Source organism: Centruroides vittatus, unplaced genomic scaffold (assembly GCF_030686945.1).
Source record: "Centruroides vittatus isolate TY-2023 unplaced genomic scaffold, ASM3068694v2 contig_134, whole genome shotgun sequence".
Taxonomy (NCBI): domain Eukaryota; kingdom Metazoa; phylum Arthropoda; class Arachnida; order Scorpiones; family Buthidae; genus Centruroides; species Centruroides vittatus.
Genome location: NW_027120852.1, coordinates 8008 through 34179, shown reverse-complemented (window position 1 = coordinate 34179; position 26172 = coordinate 8008). Strand labels below are relative to the sequence as shown.

Here is a 26172-nt window from a genome sequence, read left to right as displayed (position 1 = left end):
AACTGCATGGTTTTCTAGTTCTTAAAATATAAAAATAATTGTGTTTTTTTTTTTGCTGTAATGAATCCGTTTTTTAACAAAGAGTATTGTTTTCTTTTGTTGAATATATTTATTGTGGCAGGTAAGTCCGGCATTGCCCGGGCAGAAAATAGGAAAAAAATTAAGATTAGCTCTTTTCGTACTTCTAACCCTTCTATTGTATTATATTATAGAATTTGGTTTATACAACTACAAAGGTTATCTTACATCTTACCCGTTTTACCGTGTTTAAAAATATATTCGATTATCCGCGGAAACGCAAAAAACTGCATCTAAAATAGTACAGTAGAAGCCGAGTTCTTTAAGTAAATCCATAACCTTCTCTCTTTTCCCCCGAGCAGGAATTTTCAAAAATCCTTTCTCAGCGTGCATTCTCTGTGTACCAAATTTCAACATTCAATTCTTTACCGTTTGAGCTCTACACTTATTAATATTGTCATCAAATTATCTCGATTATATAAGATACGATTAAGCAGTGTCAGTCACGCATCATTCGGTAATATTTTACCATGAAATTAAAACAGATAATTGTGTTTGAACAGGTAAAATACTAGAGAAAATGAGACTAGAAGATACAGAAATTTTATATATCTTAGAAATAAAATGAGTCAAAGAGTAGCCAGTGTAACGAACGAAATAATTATCATTGTGCTAATCACAGCAAAATCACGTGTAACCGATGTGAAAATACATAATATTTCTTTTATGAATAATATATATAGATAAAATATAAACATCTTAACATTTAAAATGAATTTCAAGGCAAACAAATCAACAACCAATTCTCGGACAGAGTCAAACGAGATGTCAAACTGTACTCAGAACACCGACATTTTTCGCGCCATAATTCGAATCTCGTTACACGCGGAAGGGAGAAGCGACCAATTAAGAAGCGAAGGAGGAAGATCTAAACCAATCCGAACCTCTTAATCCGCTAAAATCCTATTTAAACTGCGAACTCAACAACACTGGAACTTTTTTCACAGTTCTTCTCCTGTATTTTCTCCCGCTGCCTTCTTCCGTGCTTAAAGATAGAGCAAGTTCTAATCCTCTTTTCTGTGCCCGTGTGCTTCGGCTTCTCGGCCGAATTATTCGAAACTTTTTACATCGCACCTCATTCAAAGATAGGTGGAAGTAAATTATACGTATCCGGGCCTACAGACGTTTTTCAAGTCTATTTGGAAAATTATTGTTTATAATAAATGTTTCGTCGCTCTCATTCCTACATATTTACCCACATCACTCATCCACCTGACTGAGGGACGAATTATCTAACCTCGTCGCGTAATTTGATCTAATGTAATCAAACATATCAGTTTTACGTATTAATAATGAGTTGTCACGTAAGTTTGGATCCATGAGAATTATGTTGAACATTGTTTATTTTATTAGAAATAAAAGCGTGGTTTCGAGTAAGGAAGAATCAACTGACGTTCTTTTGATCGGGGACACACACGCTAACACAGAGACGACGATATGAGAGTGTAAGTTAATCGCTCTCGTTTTAGCTATTTAAATTGAAATTAGTTCTGAAATTAAAATCGCATCAAAATTTTACAAATGTCGAATACGTTATTATAGGAAGGGTATCAGAATTTTGTAACGAGTTGGTTCACTTTTGAGTAGAATATCTTAACAACGAGTTATATCAAATGGTCTGCTGTGCCGCAGAAGAAGATATTGCAATGGCAAATGGCAATGGCTACCCTACACTCAGATATAATTAAATATACGTAAATTCAAGAATATATCTGCATAATTATTAAATAAAAATACAAATAAAATTCATTCTGTATTGATTCTCATTTAGTCGTGTGAGAGCCCGAACTTGACGACAGATTTTTGAATAAACATAGTAGTCGATTATGTTAAAACTTGTTAAAAACTTGCCGCAATTTTTTCCACGATTATAAAATGAAAAGGATATGACGACATCCTTCAATTGAGTCACTTCCTTTCCAACATCGAATTTTCACCAGGAACTTTCAACAAAAATTCATCTATTGGCCACGAACAACCTCTTAACCGATAATCGATCACGGTACAGCTAGTCGTGATTTCATTAGTTTTTTATAGCATGAAATTCACTCGTACAAGTTCGAGACCAAGACATTGTAGACAATGGAAGAGTTTGCCAGCCTCGTCATCAGTGCATTGGACGAAGAGCTACAGAAAATCGCAAAACTCCTTCATCGGCAGTTGCAAAAACTGATCATGGCAGGAACTACATCGAAGCTATCGCGGCCTCCACAAAACTACAGTCGACATTCCGTACCACAACATCTCGTGCCGTACGTCACACGTGGTTAATTAAAAGTATACGTTGCAAAGTTTGCGAAACACCCGTAGAAAAACAAACACGTGTTACTATCGCTAATCAGAGCGACCCACCCGAATGAAGAAGGACAAAAAATGAATCGAGTAAGTTCATTTAAAGTCGGCCGAAGGTAATTACATTTAATAAAGTATAAAAAAAATATAAAATACAGAAGATTCAAAAATTCTTCTAACAATCTTCATCTACATACACAAGTGTTTTAATTATAATTAGCTGAAACGTCCTTTGGTGACATTGCCAAAACTAAAAAGCTATTTGTTCAACTACTCGAATTACATTTGAACCTGTCTATCTCAAATCTCGTGGAATCGAGAAATAATTCCAAATAGTATAGAGGTTCTTACAGTATCACTAATAAATTTGTTTGAAAGTATGGAATTTTATTAATGCAATAACAAGTACTGTACATACCAGTAAAATGTACTAAGAAAACGTTTTTGACGAACCTTAACGGAAATAGTTTGTCGATAATTTCTGATGCCCGACTTTCTTCAACTAATAAGACACAAGCCAAACTCGCAGCCGATCAGATCAGAGAAAATCAACGTTGAAAGCAAATACGGACTGTATTGCAAGAGATGTTTCTCAGCTACAGTTTATGCTGTTAAAATGTCGTCGCTGAATTTTGAATTTGTCCACGATTTGTGTTATAGAAGTTTTGGGAAAGAATTATTCGAGATAAACATTGAAAATATATCGAATTTAGGCTGCAAATGAAGAAGAAAAAATAAATTTCGAGATTAACGTATTTGAGATAGAGTACGTTGGTAAAGTCGAACGAGTTAACCCCTTTCCTTCGTCAATTTCGTTAGTTTCGTCTGAAACATCATCAACATCGAGCCTGATCACCGTACAGGCCCGACCGTCTTACAATACCCATCAATACTAGTGTTTTGCTACTAGAGCTAAGAAGCAGAATGCACTTTACAGGCGTAAGCAGAAGAATATTCGAAAATAACTTAATTCAAATTGTAAATATAACGGCGCCATCTTATATTTACAATTTAAAAATTTTAATTTTCTTTTATTTTTTCGAAATTTCTAAGCCAAACACTCGGAAAATGATCTCGCGTTTACATTTTGTTGAAAAAGAACAAATTTATTCATTAACATATTATAAATAATTGTTTGATCAAAATAGCAACAAACGTGCGTTCGAATAGCTGAACTGTAAAATATCAGTTTACTGAAAAGGACCAGCTACTTTTTGATCTCTTTTGTATTTTTATGATATATAGTACACTACGTTATTCCTTGGGTCACTTAATACTTGAAATTTATTATACAAAATGCAGAAGAAATCGTAAAAAGTAATAATGGCATTTCATACACGCGTAACACCTGCGCGTGTCTGTTTTTATAGAATGTTCCTCGAAATAAAGCTCGAATCACCTCGGACTCGAACCCGGGTCTCGAGGAAATAAGCGATTCTGAAGCGAATAAGCTCCAGAAGTCACTGCCGACAGACAAAAAAGTCAAGTGTGATAAGAAGATAGGTTAGCATAAACGCAACGTTATTTTTAATTGTTAACGTTATGGACAATTTCCTCGTTTGTTTGTGTTTGTTACACTTTAAATAAAATACAACCCTACGAACGTCGCACAACTCCGATGCCTGGCGTCTTATGGCAATTACAAGAAGTGAATCATCTAGAGATTTATAAGCTGAATACTCAATTTTCGAAGTTCCGTTTTTCGTAAAAGCTGGAGAAGAAGATCCTCTTATTTGGACAAGGATCTGTTTGTGTTTAGGGCTTAGTGCTGTTGAAGTTTCGTTCGAATCGGAGACCACCGGAAGAGTTATACTCTATAAAGTTCGGTCCAGATGGGTTTAACAATAAAGATTTGTATAAAGGACAAACCAACAAAAACTGATTTATAAATCTATATACAGATTGGTAATTGTTATCAGTGAATCCCACAAATATGCTCAATGGAAAAGAATGAACCGATTCAAACACAAATTGTCCTTGTTTTATCGTTCATAAACAGTACTTTCTTTAATAAATCAAATATTCATAATACTTGACAGTTATTCATTTTTTTCAATAATATTCCAATGAAAAATTACTTTTTATAAATTACTTTTAAAAATGAACTATTTTCAATTTTAATTAGGTGGCGCCACTTGTTTTTTTTTTTAAAAAACTGACAGTTGCGTTACGTATTTGAGAAGAAAACGGAGGATGGCAGGGAAGAACTGGTAAAGTATATTTTCTATTGAACGAATTGAAACTTGTTGTTTTTTATGTACTTTGCTGTATTTTATTCATAAAAGTGTATACGATCTGGAAATACTATATATGAATTCTAAACATTGTTCGGAACTATCAATAACTTTTACTTTCCCAGCTGTTATGTGTATCTGACAAGGGAAAATAATGGAATCGTGTCAAATGTCACCCTCCGAGTTTTTTTCAAATCTTTACGTTTTGAGACTTCCCGAACCGAGAAATGGCAAAAAATTCTGTGGATATGTATGCGTGTGTGTGTTGTCGTCTATTCCATTTAATATCTCAGGATGGGGTAAAGATTAATAAAGGAAATTTGGAACACGGTAGCTGTGTATAAGGGCAATGAGGCTATTAAATTTTAGTGATAAAAGGTCGAGGGGAGTGGAGATAGAGGGTGATCACGTGTCGTATCTCGCACGAGGTTGCACTTAATGAAGATTTTATTTGTTATTAGCATTTACAGATCTTTATAAAAGTCATCTGTACCCTCAAAATTAAGTCCTTTGCTATTCTATAATAATTATGAATACTGTATATAAAATTTTTATGATAAAATCTCATAAAAGCCGGGAAAGTTACGTAACTAGATTTTATAATATGTAAGTACTTATTTCATTATTGTTTTAAAATATCAGTAATGTATGATATTTAATATGATGACTTCTTGTATAGAGATATCACTGAAGAGGGAACGAAAGCACACGACGTTCCGAAATGCATACTTAAAAATAAATGAAGCGAATAATGTTGTCGTCCAGTGAAACCTTTGGATGTTAAAAATGTTGTTTCGAAATTCTCAAACTCACCTGAAAGTTTACAGAGAAAAGGAAGGAAGAATTTCTGTACTTCTTATTCACATTGTTTATTCGTCTATAAACCTCTTTTCACTGGTTACCAAAATAAGTGATTATATTCGGCAAATATTAAAAGTTCGTTTCGTCTTTATCACTTTTACAGTTCTTTACTCTTTTCGAATTGAAAAGAGTGAAACTGATAGATAATCAATAGAATGATTACAATTTATTAATCTGACATACTGATTTACAGAGTCGATTGAAGAAGAAAATCTTTTTGCTGATTATATTACCAGGAAAATACAGAAGAAAGAGTTCTTACGAAGCGAAAGTCAAAATTCTCAGATATTTCTTGTTAGGTGGAATTTCATTCTACCTAACAAGAAATAACGGAGAATAATAATAAGAAATATTAAACTGGAATCTCTTTCTTTTTCAGATTTCGACAAAGATTTAATTTCCTGGTGCAAAATGCCGAAGAATTTCCAGAATTATCAGTTTTACTTTTAAAATATTCATTTTGATGTAGAAAGTAATGTTTTGACCTCATTCTTCTATCAAGTCTTATACAATACTTTTTATTATTTCCAGATCCCCATCCACCAATTAAGACCATTTCTAATAACAGCCGAAGAACGTGTTAAACTTTTGTTTAAGGAAGACAAATTCAAGTGTGTGATAAGAAATCATACAAGAAGTCATCGAAGGAGAAAGCATATTATGTGCAAATGATGAAAAACAGAAAATTATCTACATTTATCGTTATTATCTACATACTTTTGTTGCAAAATGCGTATAAACTGTTTCCAGATAAAAACTATAAACTACATTGATTTGTGATAGTATTTATGCCTGTTGATAATATTTGTGAACAGTAGTGTAAACAGTGAGGGTGTGGTGTGGTTAAATCGTGGGAATAGATTGTAACCCTTAACTTTTAGTTTAAGGAAACTCGTAGGGAAAATTGCAAAGTAGTTTTCTATCCGCATACAAAACTTTAAAAATATAGCGCTAGAATTTAGATATTTGCTTGACAATAAATTGAAGAGAGTTTCGATCTTTAGACAATGCTTTTAATATTTTTATTTATCGTATTTTACAGGTTTAAACATTCAGAAGTCAAAGAATGGGAAGTATAAATGTGACAGTTGCAAGGAAGAATTCGCTTCGAAGTATAATTTAAAATATCATCGAAGGATTCACACTGGAGAAGGACTTTTATCTTGCAAATTCTGTACTCGTCAGTTCAGCCACCCCAGCAGTCTACATTACCACGTCAAGACTCACATCGGAGAGAAATCCTTTACTTGTGATCATTGCAAACGAAGTTTCATACAAAAACATGACTTGATTCAACATTTGCGTACTCACACCGGAGAGAAACCGTTTACCTGCAATCATTGTAAACAACGTTTTACACAAAAAGGGTCTCTGATTCAGCATATGCGAACTCACACCGGAGAGAAACCCTTTACCTGCGATCATTGTAAACAACGTTTTACAGTGAAAGGGTCTCTGATTCGACATCTGCGTATTCACACAGGAGAGAAACCGTTTACCTGCGATCATTGTAAACAAAGTTTTCCATTGAAAGGAAATCTGATTCGACACCTTCGAATTCATTCAGAGGAAAAGTCATTCTCATGTAATTAGTGCTTACAAATGTTCCGTTTTAAAGCTAATTTAAATTGTCATGTTATTAAACATCACAATAATAAAAATTTTAAATGATATTTTCCATGAAAGAAACGGGAAAACAAAAGTAAATTTTGATGTTTTATTTTATTGTAATTTCTGTATTGTATCTGAAATGTTTCATGTTGTGGATTTGAACAAAATGTTTTGTATAACTATTTTTAACAAATGTAAGTTTAAATTAGTAAAAATACATCTTAATGGACGTTGCGAACTTTCGAACTGATTGTTTCATTCTCACTATTATTTTTTAATCGATCTGTAGCCCTGACTCGTGTGTTGAAAACGAAAGGAATAAATGAATAAAATAACTAATGCTTGTCTTTTCTTCCATGAATAAATCACAATTAAAACAAATCAGTTTGCTTCAACACGTTCTATTGGTCTGAAGATTGTTTTTTTTTTTTTTTTTTTTTTTTTTTTTTTTCAAAAGTCAGGTGAGTTTGAAAGCTTATTGGTTGAATACACAACATTCCTGAAAAATTTCAGAAATTTTTGACAAAAAGCATAATAGTTATTAAGCTTCAATCAGGGTAAACAAAATTGTGCCCATCAGACATTAACATCCATATATACAGAAAAAAGACCCGAATTCTGCATTTCTGGATGTATTAGACTGTTCTGTGCCAAAAATTTAAAATTCTTGGAGGGTCATTTTTTGATCGATCTCCATATTTTTTCTCTGTTACATAAAGTAAAAAATCTAATATAGAGTTGTGTAATATTCTTGTTTGTTTTGGCATTTTATTTAAAAAATCGGTTTTATATTATTAATCTTAGTAAATGAATAAAATTGTATGTGGCTCCATCTTTTACGAGATTTTTTTATAAAAATTTTTTAATATAAGGTAAATGCACTGGTAGTGGACAATTCGTTAGTAGTGGACACTTTGAACTTTAAATATGAGTAATAAGATTGTAGATGGCTTCACTGTTCAAACATACAAATCATTCAGTAGACAGAACCCTCTTGTGGTGGTAACTCGCGCTGACCCTTTTCTAGTGCATCATGCAATGTTTCCCACGCTCATTAGTAATGGCGTTCCTGCTGATGTATGAAGATAAGTGAGTCTGCTGTCCGTTTCCTTAAGGACTAGGTAAGTGAAACCATGCTTGCTGTATTAACAGTTAATTTCACAGAAGGTTTTTGGTGATATACTATTAATATGAGCTTCGTTGGTATGTTTTAAGACCTTCCTAATAGTATTTTTATTTCCCAAGTCAATTTATTGAGATGTCCACTAATGAAACAAAAATATTGTATATTTTTAGTAGTGGACAAGAGGTGGCCACAACTAGTGAAAATGAACTTTTCACTTTTAATCAGTATCAAGTGAAAAATGAAATCACCTAATGTTAAGTAACATACAATGTTGATGCAGGCATTTTTTTGGTTACTCTGTCTAGTCATGGACAGGGAGTGTTCACTTTTAAACTGTGAATGTCTGTTTATTGAAATGAGGTGTTTCAATAGTGGACAAAACATGCATTAATAGTGAACATTCATACCAAAGTCTCCAGTAGAGATGTATTTTGATAAAAGGTTGTTTGTATCCTTTTCGTTCAGTTCAGTTTTAAAATCATAAGCCTTAGATGCACGTCCAGTATTTTTTTCAGATCGAGAAACATGCCATCACAAAAGCGAAAGTAATGGTCTTATGAAGAACACAGAATCAAGGATGCAGTAAATGATGTCCATCGTGGGATTCCACTTAACACCGCTGCAAAAACACATGGAGTTCCTCGATCAACATTCCGGAGGTTCGTGAAAGATGACACTTACAAATTTAAGAAAATGGGACCCGCTCCAACATTATCAAAAGAAGAAGATATTTTAGTTCTATGGATAGCATCAACAGCAGAGGCAGGGTTTCCTGTTAACAGGAAAGACCTGCTAGACAGCGTTCAGAGATTAATCAAAGATGTAGGGAGACCTAACAACTTCATAAATGCCCGCCCTCGTCGAACTTGGTTTAAAAGTTTCCAGAGAAGAAATCCGTCTGTTTCAACAAGAATAGCACAGAATCTAACTGCAAGTAGAGCCGGCATTACGCAGGAGGGACTCCACAAGTAGTATAATGAAGTTTACACTTATCTGAAAAACCATGGATTGGAACATATTTTATCTAGTCCTAACCGAGTTATCAATAGTGACGAATCAGCATTTTTCTGAACCCAAAAGGCAATAGGGTACTTGTTATGAAAGACGATAAAAACATTTATCAGTGTATTAATCCAGACGAGAAATAATGCCATACAGTTCTCATAACGGCCAATGCCAAGGGTCAGCTTGCACCTCCTTTGGTTGTATTCAAGTACGAAAGAATCCCTCAAGAGTTAGTAAATAGTGTACCAGCTGACTGGGGCCTGGGTAAATCGGAATCTGGTTGGATGACAAGGGCCTTGTTTTATGAATTCGTATGCAACGTGTTCCATTCTTGGCTTTCCCGAAATGGTATTCCACAACCAGTCATCCTGTTCATTGATGGACACCACATTTAACCCTCCATACGAGCAGGTTCTGCGAGGAAAATTGAATTGTTTTAGTTGCACTCCATGTAAATGCGACTCATTTGATACAACCAATGGATGTCACGGTATTCAGATCTCTTAAAGAGAGCTGGAGGACAAAGGTTCATGAATGGCTCCTGAAAAACAGAAACTTCTGTTTTGAAAAAAAAAGATTTTTGCCCATTGCTTAAGGAGGTACTTGAGGAGAAATTAAGTCCTCTCATAATCCAAAATGTATTTCGCAAAAGTAGTTTGGTGGCATGGGATACTACAGCACCCGGTATGCTAAGTAGGAAAGTAATGTGCAAGAAGAAGTCAGACAGTACTCTCACGAAAAGTGATGTAAGAGTTGATTTTGAAACATTAAAAATCTACATGAGATCTGACGAAGTGGCGTTATTTGAGACTAGTTTCTTCTGAAGATGTTGAGGCTACAGACAAGTCCCTGTTCAATTTATGGCATTAGATGAAGACAGACGTCATGAATCAAGTAACAGCTGGAAACAACAGCGAATCCTTCAACAATAATGAATCAGAACGTGAAGATTCGACAGTTGAAACTGCTCAAATCAATCTGAACCAGGAGATAAATGATGTCAGTAACACCAGTGCATTCAGTAATTCGTATAATCATGATATTCATAATGATACTACAATCAAAATGAAGGACCTAGTACTTCAAACACTGGCAATACCAATGTTGCCACAAGTACACAAAATAGCCGCAACAAGAGTCAGATCTCTGAAACAGTACCTAGTCCTTTCAAAAGGTCACTTTTCTGTCCCAGGGAAATCACTACCAAAAGGAAGAAAAAGGAAATCATACCTTTTGTAGTTACGTCAAAAGCTTAAAAGGAATATTATGAAAATAAGGAAACAAAGAAAATAGCAAAACTAGAACTGAAAAGGGAGAGAGCTTTGGCAAAACAGAAAGAAAGAAGAACAGACTGCTGAGAAAAAAACGAAAGCTGAAGAGAAAGCCGTGAAAATGTAAATGAAGATTACAAGGCAACGAAAGAAGAAAATGAGAAAGGAAGAGACATCATCAAAAGACAAACGTTCATGGATTCTATCGGACGGTAGTAGTACAGACGACGTTATGTTATATGTAGAAGACGCTACGGAAGAAGAAGAAGAAAGAGAAGACATTATGCAGTTTCAGGAAAATATTGAACCTCCTTCAAATGAAACTGTTGAACCAAGTTCAGCAATTAGGGAATCAAAAGATATAGAAGAAAGAGGAGAAAGTATCGAAGGGACTTTAAATGGGACTCAGAGGAAAAATATTCCGAAAGTCACAGTCGGAATACCATTGAAAAGGAAAGGGAATCAAACATCCTGCACGAGAATGATTTTGTAGTTGCCACCTTGTCTGGTAAGAAAAGAAAGTACAAATGTGTGTGAAAAGTTAATCAGTGATGATGTCGTGGAAGTGATTGTGTTCAATTCCATAAAAAGGATAAAAAGCGTATTTGCTAAAAATAAAAAAGATAACGATAAATATCTCTCAAATTGACTCGAGGCTTCCTAAGCCTCTAATTTTTGGAAGAGGGTCGCTGTCGATTCCCGAAAATCATTGACATTAATAAGTAATTCGACACAAATTAACAATGCAACAGTTTTTCCTTAAACTATGCTGGCGTCAATATTCTCCTAAATGTAACTTAGAACCCAGTTTTATACTATTATTTTTAAGTGTTTAATATCGAGTGTAACAATAATTCATTCCAGTATGTTAAAACTGGTCTCGTTTACTTCAACATTTGTATTCGTTAAGAATAATGCAACAATAACAAAATAACAAAGTTTCTTATACTAACTTTGAAATGTTTTATATTTATGTTTCATAATACTTACTAGTTCAATTTTCATATAAACATTACAGACTATGCACATGTAATTTACATTTGTGCAATTTGATATTTTAATTAATTTAATTTAATTATGAGTTTTCATTATAATTAACAGTGTTCTTGTTCTTTATAGTAAAGACTGTCAAATTCTGCAAGTTGTGAAAAATAAAAACAATTTCATCTTGAATATAATCATTTCTATATTCCTTGTCCACTAATGGTGCAAATGCCTGTCCATTACTAAATACCTAAATTTTTTCAATGTCCACTACTGAAACATGTTCAACCTTACAAAATAAATTAAATTAAAATGTATTCTATGAGACCGGCACAATTAAAATCCTTAGACTGAATGAAGGAAGATTTTGTCTAACAGACAATATAACTTTTAAGCCATAAAGCTTCCAAATAGGGGTCCAGTTTCAAAAACATCGAAAAATTTCTCTTAAAGTGTCCGGTACGTTTACCTTAATTAATCATTATAAAATAGCAAAAGCATTAATCCTTACCCCATCCTGAGACGTTAAACGAAATAGATGCCAATACGAAGACCACGTAATTTACCCCTTTTTGACTTTTTAGAGGTCAGACGCTCTGAAGAGTTGGAGATTTGCAAACACACCCAAAAGGTCAAATTTTACGCGATTCCAACACTTTCCCCTGTTATGCATACATATTACGAAATTCGAACGAAAAATCAACCAACATGGTGGTATTGTTTTATATATTAATAAAAATAATAACTATAAATCTAAACTCGAACTTACGCACTGTAACAATTATATTGACATTACCGCAATAACTAAACAAATTTTTCATTGTTACAATTTACAGAATTCCTGCTTCTAACTGTAGCACTAAGGTTTCTCAAACGGGGTCTCGGGATCCCTGTTGTTTTTTTAACCCGGGAAATCCCGCAAATTTCTGAAAAATTCACTTTTTTCTTATTTTACGTTAAGGTTGAGGAAATTTTGCAAATAGAAAGTATAAATAACTCATAAACTGTCAGAATAAATTTGTATTTATTAATTTTAAACCTACTTATTAGTTTTTTTAATTTTTTCTCGTTTATGGCACGTCACAAATGATCAATACGTAGCTTATTTGTGGCAGGACTCTCAAAATTCTTTGCCAGTAATATCTGGAATAATTGCGTTTACGCTGTCTTAATTTTTAACCATGCTCAGTAGCTTCAATAACTGCCTAACGCCAGGTTGTAGAAATTGGGCAAAGATACAAACGAGTACGAAGTCTGCAAGTACGAAGTTTATTAAAGACAAACTTGATTATTAAAGACAAACGAACTGCCGAATTATTGGGCTACGATGTTTCTATTAAAGCAGTCGAGGTAGACAAATCGAGAATACTAGAGAACGAAAGAAGTACTACAATCTCGAAAATAAACTAGAAGTTTTCCAGGCTACAGGTGAAAAACCACATCTGTCTTAAATGCGTTAAACACGATTCCAGTCACATTAATTGAATCGGTAAAGGCATTCTCGGTAGCGAGACTTTTCATTACTAAAATAAGAATTAGATCGAGTGATGGGAGTATCGACCATCTTTGCTTTTTAAAATCTTATAAAAATTTACAATATTTTGTATTATATTTTATTTAAAAAAACAAAAATTACCTTCTAAGTTAGAAGTTTGATCTAAGTTCATTTTTAAAAAATTTTCAACTCAATTCAAAGGCATTTTTGTTGTTGTTGTATCAATTTACAGCAAATTTTAATGAATATTTTCTATTTGTGAAAATTTCTACGTAATTCAAAGGTAATTTTTAATATGATTTCGGAGGTTGCGGAACGTATTAAATTACTTAAAAATGAAAAATAATTATATCATTTGATTTCATGATATTTTGTATAACTTAAAAATAATTAATTTTGTCCCGGGATCCCGGGAAACAGTTCACTTTTATCCCGGTATTCCGGGACAAGAAAAGACGAAGAAATGAGAGACCCTATGTAGCATATACTTTTTTTTTAACTCTTTCCACGCTGTGGGCACTAAGAGGGTTTCTTTTAGAAGGTCCATTATGAGTTCGGCCAGGCCGACAACGAGGCGACCGGGTGGTGAGGGACGGGGGCCCGACATATCCGAACGGACCACCCCCCGAAAAATTTCTGGAGATTATTCGACTCGTTCGGACTCGATCCCGGGTCCCCCAGAGCGGTAGGATGCCATTTTGCCACCGGCCGTCTATGTAATATATACTAACATTGATATACTTAGATTAATTATCTTGTTTGATAATACCGAACTAAAGGCTTAACGATTATCAACTATTACTGATGTTAATATTGTCATTCATTCTTGACTTTAATACTAGTTTTAAAAATGTCTACGAGTATTAATGAATTAATAAACTGTTCTTACTGTAACATTTTAACAATAATGTAAAAATCTTAACCAACCGACTCGAATGAATAACTTCGTCCAATCACTGCATTGGACGAAGAGCTACAGAAAATCATAAAACTCCTTCATCGGCAGTTGCAAAAACTGATCATGGCAAAAACTATATCGAAGCTATCGCGGCCTCCACAAAACTACAGTCGACATCCCGTACCACAACGTCTCGTGCCGTACGTCACACATCCTTAATTAAAAGTATACGTTGCAAAGTTTGCGAAACACCCGTAGAATGACAAACACGTGTTACTATCGCTAATCAGATCGACCCACCCGAATGAAGGACAACAAATGAATCGAGTAAGTTATTTAAAGTCGGCCGACGGTATTTACATTTAATGAAGTATAAAAAAATATAGAATACAGAAGATTCAAAAATTCTTCTAACAATTTTCATCTACATAGACAAGTTTTTTAATTATAATTAGCTGAAACGTCCTTTGGTGACATTGCCAATACTGAAAAGCTATTTGTTCAACTACTCGAATTACATTTGAACCTGTCTATCTTGAACCTCGTGGAATCGAAAAAAAAATTGCAAATAGTATAGAGGTTCTAACAGTATCAGTAATAAATTCGTTTGAAAGTACGGTATTTTATTAATGCAATAGCAAGTACTGCACATACCAGTAATATGTACTAAGAAAACGTTTTTGACGAATCTTAACGGAAATAGTTTCTCGATAATTTCTGATGCCCGACTTTCTTCAACTAATAAGACACAAGCCAAACTCGCAGCCGATCAGATCAAAGAAAATCAATGTTGAAAGCAAATACGGACTGTATTGCAAGAGATGTTTCTCAGCTACAGTTTATGCTGTTAAAATGTCGTCGCTGAATTTTGAATTTGTCCACGATTTGTGTTATAGAAGTTTTGGGAAAGAATTATTCGAGATAAACATTGAAAATATATCGAATTTAGGCTGCAAATGTAGGAGAGAGAATAAATTTCGAGATTAACGTGTTTGAGATAGAGTACGTTGGTAAAGTCGAACGAGTTAACCCCTTTCCTTCGTCACTTTCATTACTTTCGTTTGAAACATCACCAACATCGAGCATGCGCACCGTACAGGCCCGACCGTCTTACAGTACCCTTCAATACTAGTTTTTTGCTACTAGGGCTAAGTAGCAGAATGCACTTTACAGGCGTAAGCAGAAGAATATTCGAAAATAACTTAATTCAAATTGCAAATATAACGGCGCCACCTTATATTTTAAATTTGAAAATTTTAACTGTTTTTTATTTTTTCGAAATTTCTAAGCCAAACACTCGTAAAATGATCTCTCGTTGTTATTTTCTTGAAAAAGAATAAATTTATTGATTAATATATTATAAATAATTGTTTGATCAAAATAACAACAAACGTCCATTCGAATAGCTGAACTGTAAAATATCAGGTTACTGAAAAGGACCATCCACATTTTGATCTGTTTTGAATTTTTATGATACACCACGTGATTCTTTTGGTCACTAACCACTTGAAATTTATTATACAAAATGTACAAGAAACCGTAAAAAGTAATAATGGCATTTCATACACGCGTAACACCTGCGCGTGTCTGTTTTTATAGGATGTTCCTCGAAATAAAGCTCGGATCACCTCGGACTAGAACCCGGGTCTCGAGGAAATGGGCGATTCTGAAGCGAATAAGCTTCAGAAGTCACTGCCGACGGACAAAAAAGACAAGTGTGATAGGAAGATAAAATAGCATAGATGCAACATTATTTTTAATTGTTAACGTTATGGACAATTTCCTCGTTTGTTTGTGTTTGTTACACTTTAAATACAATACAACCCTACGTACATCGCACAACTCCGATGCCTGGCGTCTTATGGCAATTACAAGTGAATCTTCCATAGATTTATAAGGTAAATACTCAATTTTCGAAGTCCCGTTTTTCGTAAAAGCTGGAGAAGAAGGTCCTACTATTCTGTTTATGTTTAGGGCTTAGCGGTGGTCAAGTTTCGTTCGAATCGGAGACGTCCAGACGAGTAATACACCTACAAAGTTTGGTGCAGATGGGTTTAACAATAAAGATTTGTATAAAGGACAAACCAACAAAAACTGATTTATATATCTATATACAGATTGGTTATTGTTATCAGTGAATCCCATAAATATGGTCAATGGAAAAGAATAGAGAACAAATTGTCCTTGTTTTACCGCCCATAAACAATACTTTCTTTAATAAATCAAATATTCATAATACTTGACAGTTGTTCATTTTTTTCAATAATATCTCAATGAAAGATTACTTTTTATATTTTACTTTTAGAAATGAACTATTTTGAATTTTAATTAGGTGGCGCCACTTGTTCTTTTTAAAAAAATTGACAGTTACGTTACGTATTTGTGAATAAAACGGAGGATGGAAGAGAAGAACTGGTAAAGTATATTTTCTATTGAACTAATTGAAACTTGTTGTTTTTCATGTATTTTGCTGTACTTTATTCATGAATGTGTATACGATCTGGAAATACTATATAGAAAATTTGGTTGAATTTCAGATTTGTATACTGTCATGGCGGCGTTCTGACTGTTCGTGTTCCCGAATAACCTCCCGGAGGGGAGTTGCCGGTAGGCCGCCATGTGCTTAACATCACTAGTTATTGATTCACGGTAGTTACTGAACAAAATTAAAAGAAAGGAGACATCTACTAAAAATATAGTTAATCTAATCTAACCTAACCTAACAGAAGCGCCGCTATGACAGTATACGCATCCGAAATTTAACCTAAAATTTTTATGATAGAATCTGAGAAAAGCCGGGAAAGATACGCAACTAGATTTTATAATATGTGAGTAATTATTTCATTATTGTGTTAAAATATGAGTAATGTATGATATTTAATATAATTACTTCTTGTATAGAGATATCACTGAAGAGGGAACGAAAGTATACATCGTTCCGAAATGCATACTTAAAAATAAATGAAGCGAATAATGTTGTCGTCCAGTGAAATTTTTGGATGTTAAAAATGTTGTTTCGAAATTCTCAAACTCACCTGAAAGCTTACAGAGAAAAGGAAGAAAGAATTTCTGTACTTCTTATTCACATTGTTTATTCGTCTATAAACCTCTTTTCAGTGGTTACCAAAATAAGTGATTATATTCGGCAAATATTAAAAGTTAGTTTCGTCTTTATCACTTTTACAGTTCTTTACTCTTTTCGAATTGAAAAGAGTGAAACTGATAGATAATCAATAGAATGATTACAATTTATTAATCTGACATACTGATTTACAGAGTCGATTGAAGAAGAAAATCTTTTCGCTGATTATATTACCAGGAAAATACAGAAGAAAGAGTTCTTACGAAGCGAAAGTCGAAATTCTCAGATATTTCTTGTTAGGTGGAATTTCATTCTACCTAACAAGAAATAACGGAGAATAATAATAAGAAATATTAAACTGGAATCTCTTTCTTTTTCAGATTTCGACAAAGATTTAATTTCCTGGTGCAAAATGCCGAAGAATTTCCAGAATTATCAGTTTTAGTTTTAAAATATTCATTTTGATGTAGAAAGTAATGTTTTGACCTCATTCTTCTATCAAGTCTTATACAATACTTTTTATTATTTCCAGATCCCCATCCACCAATTAAGACCATTTCTAATAACAGCCGAAGAATATGTTAAAGTTTTCTTTAAGGAAGACAGATTGAAGTCAGTGATAAGAAATCATACAAGAGTTAATCGAAAGAGAAAGCATATTTTCTGCTAATGAAGAAAAACAGAAAATTATCGACATTTATCATTATTACCTACATACTTTTGTTGCAAAATGCATATAAATTGTTTAAAAGAAAAAAACTGTATAAATTACATTGATTTGTGATAGTATTTATGCCGGTTGATGATATTTGTGAACAATGATGTAAACAGTGAGGGTGTGGTATGGTGAAATCGTGGCAATAGATTGTAACTTTTAGCTTTTAGTGTAAGGAAACTCGTGGGAAAATTGCAAAGTAGTTTTCTATCCGCATACAAAACTTTAAAAATATAGTGCTAGAATTTAGATATTTGCTTGACAATAAATTGAAGAGAGTTTCGATCTTTAGACAATGCTTTTAATATTTTTATTTATCGTATTTTACAGGTTTAAACATTCAGAAGTCAAAGAATGGGAAGTATAAATGTGACAGTTGCAAGGAAGAATTCGCTTCGAAGTGTAATTTAAAATATCATCAAAGGATTCACACTGGAGAAGGACTTTTATCTTGCAAATTCTGTACTCGTCAGTTCAGCCACCCCAGCAGTCTACATTACCACGTCAAGACTCACATCAGAGAGAAATCCTTTACTTGTGATCATTGCAAACGAAGTTTCATACAAAAACATGTCTTGATTCGACATTTGCGTACTCACACAGGGGAGAAACCCTTTACCTGTGACCATTGCAAACAACGTTTTACACGAAAAAGGTCTCTGATTCAGCATAAGCGAACTCACACAGGGGAGAAACCCTTTACCTGTGATTATTGCAAACAACGTTTTGCACAGAAAAAAAATCTGATTCAGCATAAGCGAACTCACACAGGGGAGAAACCCTTTACCTGTGACCATTGCAAACAACGTTTTGCACAGAAAAAAAATCTGATTCAACATCTGCGTACTCACACAGGGGAGAAACCCTTTACCTGTGATTATTGCAAACGAAGTTTTAGACAAAAATGTCATCTGATAGGTCATGTTCGTCTTCACACTGGAGAGAAGCCATTCTCTTGTAATTATTGTGTACAAAAGTTCCGTTTTAAAGGTAGTTTAAATTATCATATTATTAAACATCATAATAAGAATTTTAAATGATATTTTCCACGAAAGAAACGGGAAACAAAATAAATTTTGAAATGTTATTTTATTGTAATTTTTGTATTGTATTTGAAACGTTTCATTTTGTGGATTTGAACAAAATGTTTTATATAACTATTTTTAACAAATGGAAGTTTAAAATAGTAAAAATACATCTTAATGGACGTTGCGAACTTTCGAACTGATTTTTTCATTCTCATTATTATTTTTTAATCGGTCTGTAGCCCTGACTCGTGTGTTGAAAACGAAAGGAATAAATGAATAAAATAACTAATGCTTGTCTTTTCTTCCATGAATAATTCAAGTAAATCATTTTGCTTCCAACACGTTTTATTCGTCTTAAGATTGGTTTGTTTTTTTTTTTTTTTTCAAAAGTCAGCTGAGTTTGAAAGCTTATTGGTTGAATATGCAACATCCCTGAAAAATTTCAGAAATTTTCGACAAAAAGCATAATGGTTATTAAGCTTCAACCAGGGGAACAAAATTGAATGTGGCGCCATCTTTTACGAGATTTTAATATAAGTTAATTATTATAAAATAGCAAAAGCATTAATCCTTACCCCATTTTGAGACGTTAAACGAAATAGATGCCAATACGCAGACAAACTACACGACCACGTAATTTACCCCTTTTTGACTTTTTTGAGGTCAGACGATCTGAAGAGTTGGAGATTTGCAAACACCCAAAAGGTCAAATTTTACGCGATTCCAACACTTTCCCCTGTTATGCATACATATTACGAAATTCGAACGAAAAATCAACCAACATGGTGGTATTGTTTTATATATTAATAAAGATAATAACTATAAATCTAAACTCGAACTTACGCACTGTAACAATTATATTGACATTACCGCAATAACTAAACAAATTTTTCATTGTTACAATTTATAGAATTCCTGCTTCTAACTGTAGCACTAAGGTTTCTCAAACGGGGTCTCGGGATCCCTGTTGTTTTTTTAACCCGGGAAATCCCGCAAATTTCTGAAAAATTCACTTTTTTCTTATTTTACGTTAAGATTGAGGAAATTTTGCGAATAGAAAGTATAAATAACTCATAAACTGTCAGAATAAATTTGTATTTATTAATTTTAAACCTACTTATTAGTTTTTTTAATTTGTTCTTTCGTTATGGCACGTCACAAATGATCAATACGTAGCTTATTTGTGGCAGGACTCTCAAAATTCTTTGCCAGTAATATCTGGAATAATTGCGCTTACGCTGTCTTAATTTTTGACCATGCTCAGTAGCTTCAATAACTGCGTAACTTTAGGTTGTGCAAATTGGGCAAAGATACAAACGAGTACGAAGTGTGCGGGTATGAAGTTCCTCTTCGTAACCTGATTATTAAAGACAAACGAACTGCCGAATTATTGGGTTATGATTCTTCTATTACAGCAGTCCAGGTAGACAAATCGAGAATACTAGAGAACGAAAGAAGTACTACAATCTCGAAAATGAACTACAAATTTTCCAGGCTACAGGTGAAAAACACATAAAATCCGTTTTCTCTTAAATTAAACATTAATTAAACACGATTCCCTCGCATCAATTGAATCTTATGGGCATTCTCGGTAGCAAGATTTTTCGTTACTAAAATAAGAATTAGATTGACTGATCGGAGTATCGACCATCGACCATCGGAGTTATTAACTTTTTATTTATTTATTTCGTATTTGCAGACTAAAAAAATTACGAGTCACAAGAAGTCGTCAATTAACTACTACGGTCCGCGGAAAAAACATAAAATTTATTCTGGCTCGTGTTATAAAAAAGGTTGCCCACCCTAGACTAGATTTATAACTTAACTCAACCGATAGGAGTTTACTGGCATGTTTTTATGATAGTTCTGTATAGTTGACAGGAGTTTTAAAAAATCCATTAAAATATTGGATATATTTATTCCGTGTTTATTCCGCTTTCCCATCTTATATTACTTACGGATTTCAATGTTAAACCGGTGGTATTACGATTTAGTACGTCCCATCGGTAAGGCGATGCAGAAAAAACGTGTACAATTCTTGTATAATGTTAAAAAATTATCTGTTACTTTGGCAGCATCATTTACAACCAAATTTAACAAATGAGACGTACAATGGTACAAAAAAAGCTCTAGAATTTATTTTCTTTAAATTTACGATTTACGTATCGGTTGTCATAAAAATTTGTCTTTCCACTGTTTTCCCAAGACTACAAATATTCGAGTACAAAGTAACCGGTTTCGACTTATTTCTACTAAGTAGTAGTTAAATAATTAAGAGATTAGGGAATGGGGACATAAATAAAACCCTGCCGAAAGAGCCAGAATTTTACTTAAACAAAAGCTTAACCGAACCAATCACTAACTCAGTACAGTGGGAAACTGATTTCCGTGTACACCTGGTATTAAAACGATTGAGTTAGAAAACAAATGACTATTAAGTTTAACATATTTAGATTTTTACAGCTATGGTGAGAAACGTTTAAAATTTACAACAGCCCTGTGGCGTCCTTTGAGGTATACTAGTGATGCCACAAAAGAGGCATTTGACATTGACCGGTATCGGCACCCTCGGGATTTGGCAACCCGCGTGCATGCACGCGCCGCACACCTACCTGGGACCTATTCTGAGCTCTTCCGATAACTCAACGACAGCGATACACGGGACATTCGATAAGTCCCCTTAGCGAAAGGCAGTTAACGAACCTTAGATAAATCGCTATTCTGTGCTCTACGTTAAGTGGGTTTCGCTACGGGTAGTCGGTCGAGATGCGTCTGGGTTCCATGCTATCGATAGCTATTACGCTTTAACCAATCACAGTTTAGTTAACATTGTATTTTTGTCACGTGACTGCAACCCGCCATTTTCTAAGCGAAGAACGTGCTTATAGCATTGTCTGAACCAGCGTTAGTGATATACTGTAGTTTTTAATTTTGTTTAAAATGTCGAAAAAAGGACAACGAAGTCAACGAACCACAAGTCGCCAATTCGAGATGCTTGTGAATTTTATCGAAGAACACCCTAAATTAATGTCAGGGAAATTAGATTCTTCGTTTACTGCAAAAGATCGCCAGAAATTGTGGCAAGAAATAGCCGACTGTCTGAATTCCGATGGAGTCGGCTCACAAAAAGATCCGGAAAAATGGCGAAAAGTAAGTGATATTCATATATTTATAAGTTCTGCATGTTTAGTATTTTAAATTAATTTACTGGGTCTATTTTGTCAGCCCATCCGTTAAGCAAATATTGTTTTTAAAACTTAAAATTTGTGTGATAGATAGTCTAGTTATTTATGTATAGTGTATAGTTTACTGTAAGTTACGTATATAGAATGAATTTTTTTTTACTAAACTAATGAATTAAAGCCAATATTAAACTTAGATAAAATCTACAAAATAAAGATTTCTATTATTATATTTTGCTAACATTTTATAATTAAACAAAGTATGTCTAAGTTTCTTTGTATATTTCTACATGATTTCATGTAATTTATGTATTTTTAAATTAATTCGTTAAGAATAAAATACACTTAATTTTGCCACAATTTCTGCTGCTATAAACCTTATAACCAAATTAGAATTAGTATTATGATTAAATAATGCAATACATATTATTAAATGTAAACATTATTTGCATAGACATGGAGTGACTGGAAAGCCAACATTAAAAGCAAAGCATCACAAATAAAAAAATCAACAATTCAAACAGGAGGTGGGCCTTCAGTTAATCAAAAATTAACTGAAGTTGAAGAGAGAGTTTTAAATTTAATTGGTTTAACTGCTGTTTATGGAGAATCCCAAATTGATGAGGCAGGAGTTCAGGTAATAAAAATCATATTTAAATTAAAACATGCTTATTAAACTACAGTAATTATAGGAATTGTATGTATTATAGGAACCAAATGGTTCCTATAATACGAGAGTTATTAAACTCTATGATTGACAGTAATAATTCTTGTGTACAATCAAATAATTCTATAAATGAAAGTGCATACTTAGAGGATGATATATCTATGCATCAAAATACATATTTCGAACTGCCTCCAAATGATTGCAACCCAACTGATTGTCTCCAAGTACATCTGAATACTTCATTAAGAAATGTTAACAGTAAGTGGATATATTATTTTGCAATATTAAGTATTTAACATATAAAAAATAATTTTAAAAAATTTATGACCAGGAAAAAAACGAAAACACGAAAAATCTGTTGGGGAATGTATGGCAGAAAGCCTTAATAGAACTGAAGATGAGAAGTTGCTCATTTTCAAAAATATACAACAAGCAATGGGTGAGATTGCAAAAAATATTGAAAGGAAAGCAACAGCAGAAGAAAGGAAGGCAGCGGCAGAAGAAAGGAAGGCAGCAGCAGAAGGAAGGATGGCAGCAGCAGAAAAAGGAAGGCAGCAGCAGAAGAAAAGATGGCAGCAGCAGAAAAAAGGAAAGCAACAGCAGCAGAAAACAAGGCTGCTGCTTTGCATGAAATTGCTGCTTCATTAAGGAATTCCATAACAGAAGCAGAAAATCAATAAATAATTTCACAATAAAAAAGGCCCTTTTCAGGGCCATTCATTTGTGATAAAGAGTAACCAAATCTATTTTCAACCAATACATTATTACCAAGTAAATTTCACATTTCAGGAAAGTCTTTTAACTATTTACTTTATGCAAAATTTTAATTTATTTTACAAATTACTAAAATGTTTCTTCTAGCAACAAAGATTGTTACTGGTTTCATAAGATCATCTGGAAGAGTTCCATTTATATACTAGATAATTATTACATGTGCAAAATAAATATTATGTTCATTTTAACTATTCATATGTATTTTGTAAAAATTATTTGTCACTAAATATGTACAAGTATTTCATACATTTTAAACATTAAAAATATAACAGAACATTTTATTTCAGTATAGTATAAATGCTTCTATTGTTTAAAATTTACAGAATATAAATCAGTCAATATAGGAATTATATCATTTTTTATTTATTGTATATAATTTTAATTACACAGCTATTATACGGTGTAATTTTTATTTACATATAAAATACATTGTTGACATCAACGAGAATTAAAATTCACATAAAATGGCTCCTGAGCAGTTGTTTTTGTATTTCTCTGGCTTTGTTGCTAAGTGAGATTTCATCTCCAAGTCTGGAAACTGTAGAAAATTCCATTTCTCCCATAATTTCGTCGTATAAATCTATATTCTCATCAAGAGAAATTTTATGTACTATGCACATATTGTGTAAAACAGCACATGCATTAATTATTAATCCAGCTTTGTAAGGCGAATAATTTAACACTCTGTGCTTGTGTAAACATCTGAATCGGGACTTTAGAAGTCCATTACATCGTTCTACAATGATTCTCGTTGATATCAAGCTTCTATTATAATTTTGCTCATTTTGCTGCTGAGCATCTAATATAGGTGTCAGAAGCCATGGTTCCATTGGATAGCCACTATCACCTATAAAAAGAAAGAAAAAATTTTGATAAATGAATTTTGCCATACTTTCATATATATTTATTTATTTATATGTATATATTTATAATAAAGTGAAATGAGAAACATAGATATTAATAAAGACAGTTAAAATATATTATAAAATAAAGACAATTGACATATGACACAAAAGATATTGTGTAACCATGGTCTTCTCTGCCTTGTTTTGATTAAACTTTTAATATTTTTGCTGTTCTATTTACATATAATAAATCAAATATTCTAAACTTTCAATGAAGTTTCATGTGTACAAGTGAAAATATCAATATATTCATTTCACATACAACTTCAGTACCATCGTTTCTAATAAACTAAGTGAATACTGTATTACCATGTAATTTGTAAAATAAAATAACTAAAAATAAATCAACTATTACATATAGGAAGTATTATTTAGAAAAATCTAAAGAATATGTAATATTCAATATCAAAAATCTGTTGGTTTAATTTTACTAACCTATTAACCAAGCATTATTATTTGTTTTGATTTTTCCCTCTATAAAAGCTTGTCTTAAATTGCAGCTTTTCCATATATATGAATCATGTGTTGATCCTGGAAATTTTGCATTAATGCTATTTATTTTCATTTCGGGATCACACACCTGACAAATAATGAAAATATAATAATTCATTGTATTATTTTTGTGTCACGAAATGATATTTATAATTTAATAACAAATTTGATAATTTATGTACTAAAACCATTTAAAATATAATCCAAAAAGTTAGTCTTTTACTTACTATTTGTGTATTTATGGAATGATATCCTTTTCGATTGACGTACGTAAATTCTTTATGGTCGGGATCATTAAGTGATGGTGCAATTATAGGAATGTGAGTTCCATCAATAGCACCTATCACTCCCGGAAAGCCACCTAAACTCATGAATTTTTGTTTTACTGTCGTCATCTCTGTTTCAGAACTTGGAAATTTTATCCAGCGATGTAGAAGAACCACATTTATTGCCTTGCTTACTGTTGTTATGCAACGGCTTACTGATGGCTGGCTAATTTCTAACGTATGATCTTGAGCTACTGGCATCTGATAAGAACCAGAAGCAAAAAATCTAAGAGCACATAATACCTACAAGAAAACAAATTTAAGAAAACTATAATGCAGCTCACAAATATTATATTTCAAAAAGTTATCTATAAAAATTTTTATAGGCATATGTATATTCATATTCATATTGTTATATGAACATCAACAATTTTGTATTAAACAATATTTCATATACAATTAATAAATAGTATTTAACAAAATCATGTTAATGTGACTAAAATGTCATTATTTGGGAAACATATCCTCTTATATATGATTTTCATATATTCTCAATAATTTTATACATTCATTTTTCTATGAATAAGAGAAAATTAATTCCATATTATTCTTTAATTATAAATACATTATCTTATGTTTAATATATTTTATAATTGGTTACTATAATTTAAAATTTATACTTTTATATATTTTGAAAGCAGTAAATGTTAATATTAATTGATTATACACTATAGTTTGATATATTGTTAAAGTTTAATTTCTTCAAAACTGCAGCTTACATTGTATATATAAGAAATAATGTTTAAATGTAATTTTTAACAAGAAATTTGAATGAAGTGCAACCTGAATTAAAATTAATTAAAATATATAAATATATAAAAGTTTCGTGGAGATTACTATATTCAGTAATCTCCACGAAACTTTTATATATTTATATTCAAAGCTATCATTTTAATTTATACATATGCGAATGAAACCTATTTCAGAAATAATGTTCATGCTGCATCTACTTACTTTAAATTTTAACAAAAAAACAATTATAAAATAGTTAAGGTAATTATTTTTAAGCGATACAACAACATAGTTTATTAACATTAAAAAGCTACTTACTTTTATTTCTGTAGAAAGAGCATTTTTCTTAAAACATTTTGGCTCTAGCGTATCGCGTAATTCATCACATATATATACAACTAATGGTTTCGGAAG

At 32.5% G+C, this 26172-nt stretch overlaps 2 protein-coding genes and 1 long non-coding RNA gene across 4 annotated transcripts; 2 read left to right on the top strand and 1 right to left on the bottom strand.

Annotated features, from left to right (window-relative positions):
- Positions 1 to 5267: 5267 nt before the first annotated feature.
- LOC136990764 (zinc finger protein 271-like) lies at positions 5268 to 23407 on the top strand. Its single transcript, XM_067289200.1, has 7 exons — positions 5268 to 5358; positions 6490 to 7050; positions 9361 to 9518; positions 10078 to 10344; positions 10612 to 10858; positions 17965 to 18675; positions 22861 to 23407. The coding sequence occupies exons 1-7, from the start codon at positions 5268 to 5270 to the stop codon at positions 23175 to 23177; spliced, it is 2352 nt and encodes a 783-aa protein (XP_067145301.1). The 3' UTR covers positions 23178 to 23407.
- On the top strand, positions 21609 to 22791 carry LOC136990758 (uncharacterized). The gene is made up of 2 exons (XR_010883109.1): positions 21609 to 21830; positions 22317 to 22791. It is a non-coding gene; the product is annotated as an uncharacterized lncRNA (long non-coding RNA).
- A 237-nt stretch (positions 23408 to 23644) lies between the features above and the next one.
- On the bottom strand, positions 23645 to 25308 carry LOC136990736 (putative nuclease HARBI1). 2 transcript variants are annotated; one of them, XR_010883105.1, is made up of 3 exons: positions 24924 to 25307; positions 24644 to 24788; positions 23645 to 24150 (listed from the first exon to the last, which is right to left on the bottom strand). XR_010883105.1 is itself a non-coding variant. In XM_067289164.1 (3 exons), exons 1-3 carry the CDS (start codon positions 25225 to 25227, stop codon positions 23759 to 23761), a joined length of 837 nt encoding a protein of 278 aa, XP_067145265.1. In that variant the 5' UTR covers positions 25228 to 25308; the 3' UTR covers positions 23645 to 23758. The 2 variants fall into 2 exon arrangements, 1 of the variants encoding a protein (XP_067145265.1); XM_067289164.1 differs by having other exon boundaries at positions 24928 to 25308.
- Between the last annotated feature and the right edge of the window lie 864 nt (positions 25309 to 26172).

Coding starts and splice junctions, on each gene's coding strand:
- LOC136990764 (XM_067289200.1), top strand. CDS start 5,268: ATGACTTCTTGTATAGAGATATCACTGAAGAGGGAACGAAAGCACACG. Junction 5,359..6,489: donor AATAAATGAAGCGAATAATG/TTGTCGTCCAGT, acceptor TTTAATATTTTT/ATTTATCGTATTTTACAGGT. Junction 10,345..10,611: donor ACAAAATAGCCGCAACAAGA/GTCAGATCTCTG, acceptor ATGTAAATGAAG/ATTACAAGGCAACGAAAGAA.
- LOC136990736 (XM_067289164.1), bottom strand. CDS start 25,227: ATGCCAGTAGCTCAAGATCATACGTTAGAAATTAGCCAGCCATCAGTA. Junction 24,789..24,927: donor ATTCCATAAATACACAAATA/GTAAGTAAAAGA, acceptor ATTATTTGTCAG/GTGTGTGATCCCGAAATGAA. Junction 24,151..24,643: donor TAATAATGCTTGGTTAATAG/GTTAGTAAAATT, acceptor TTCTTTTTATAG/GTGATAGTGGCTATCCAATG.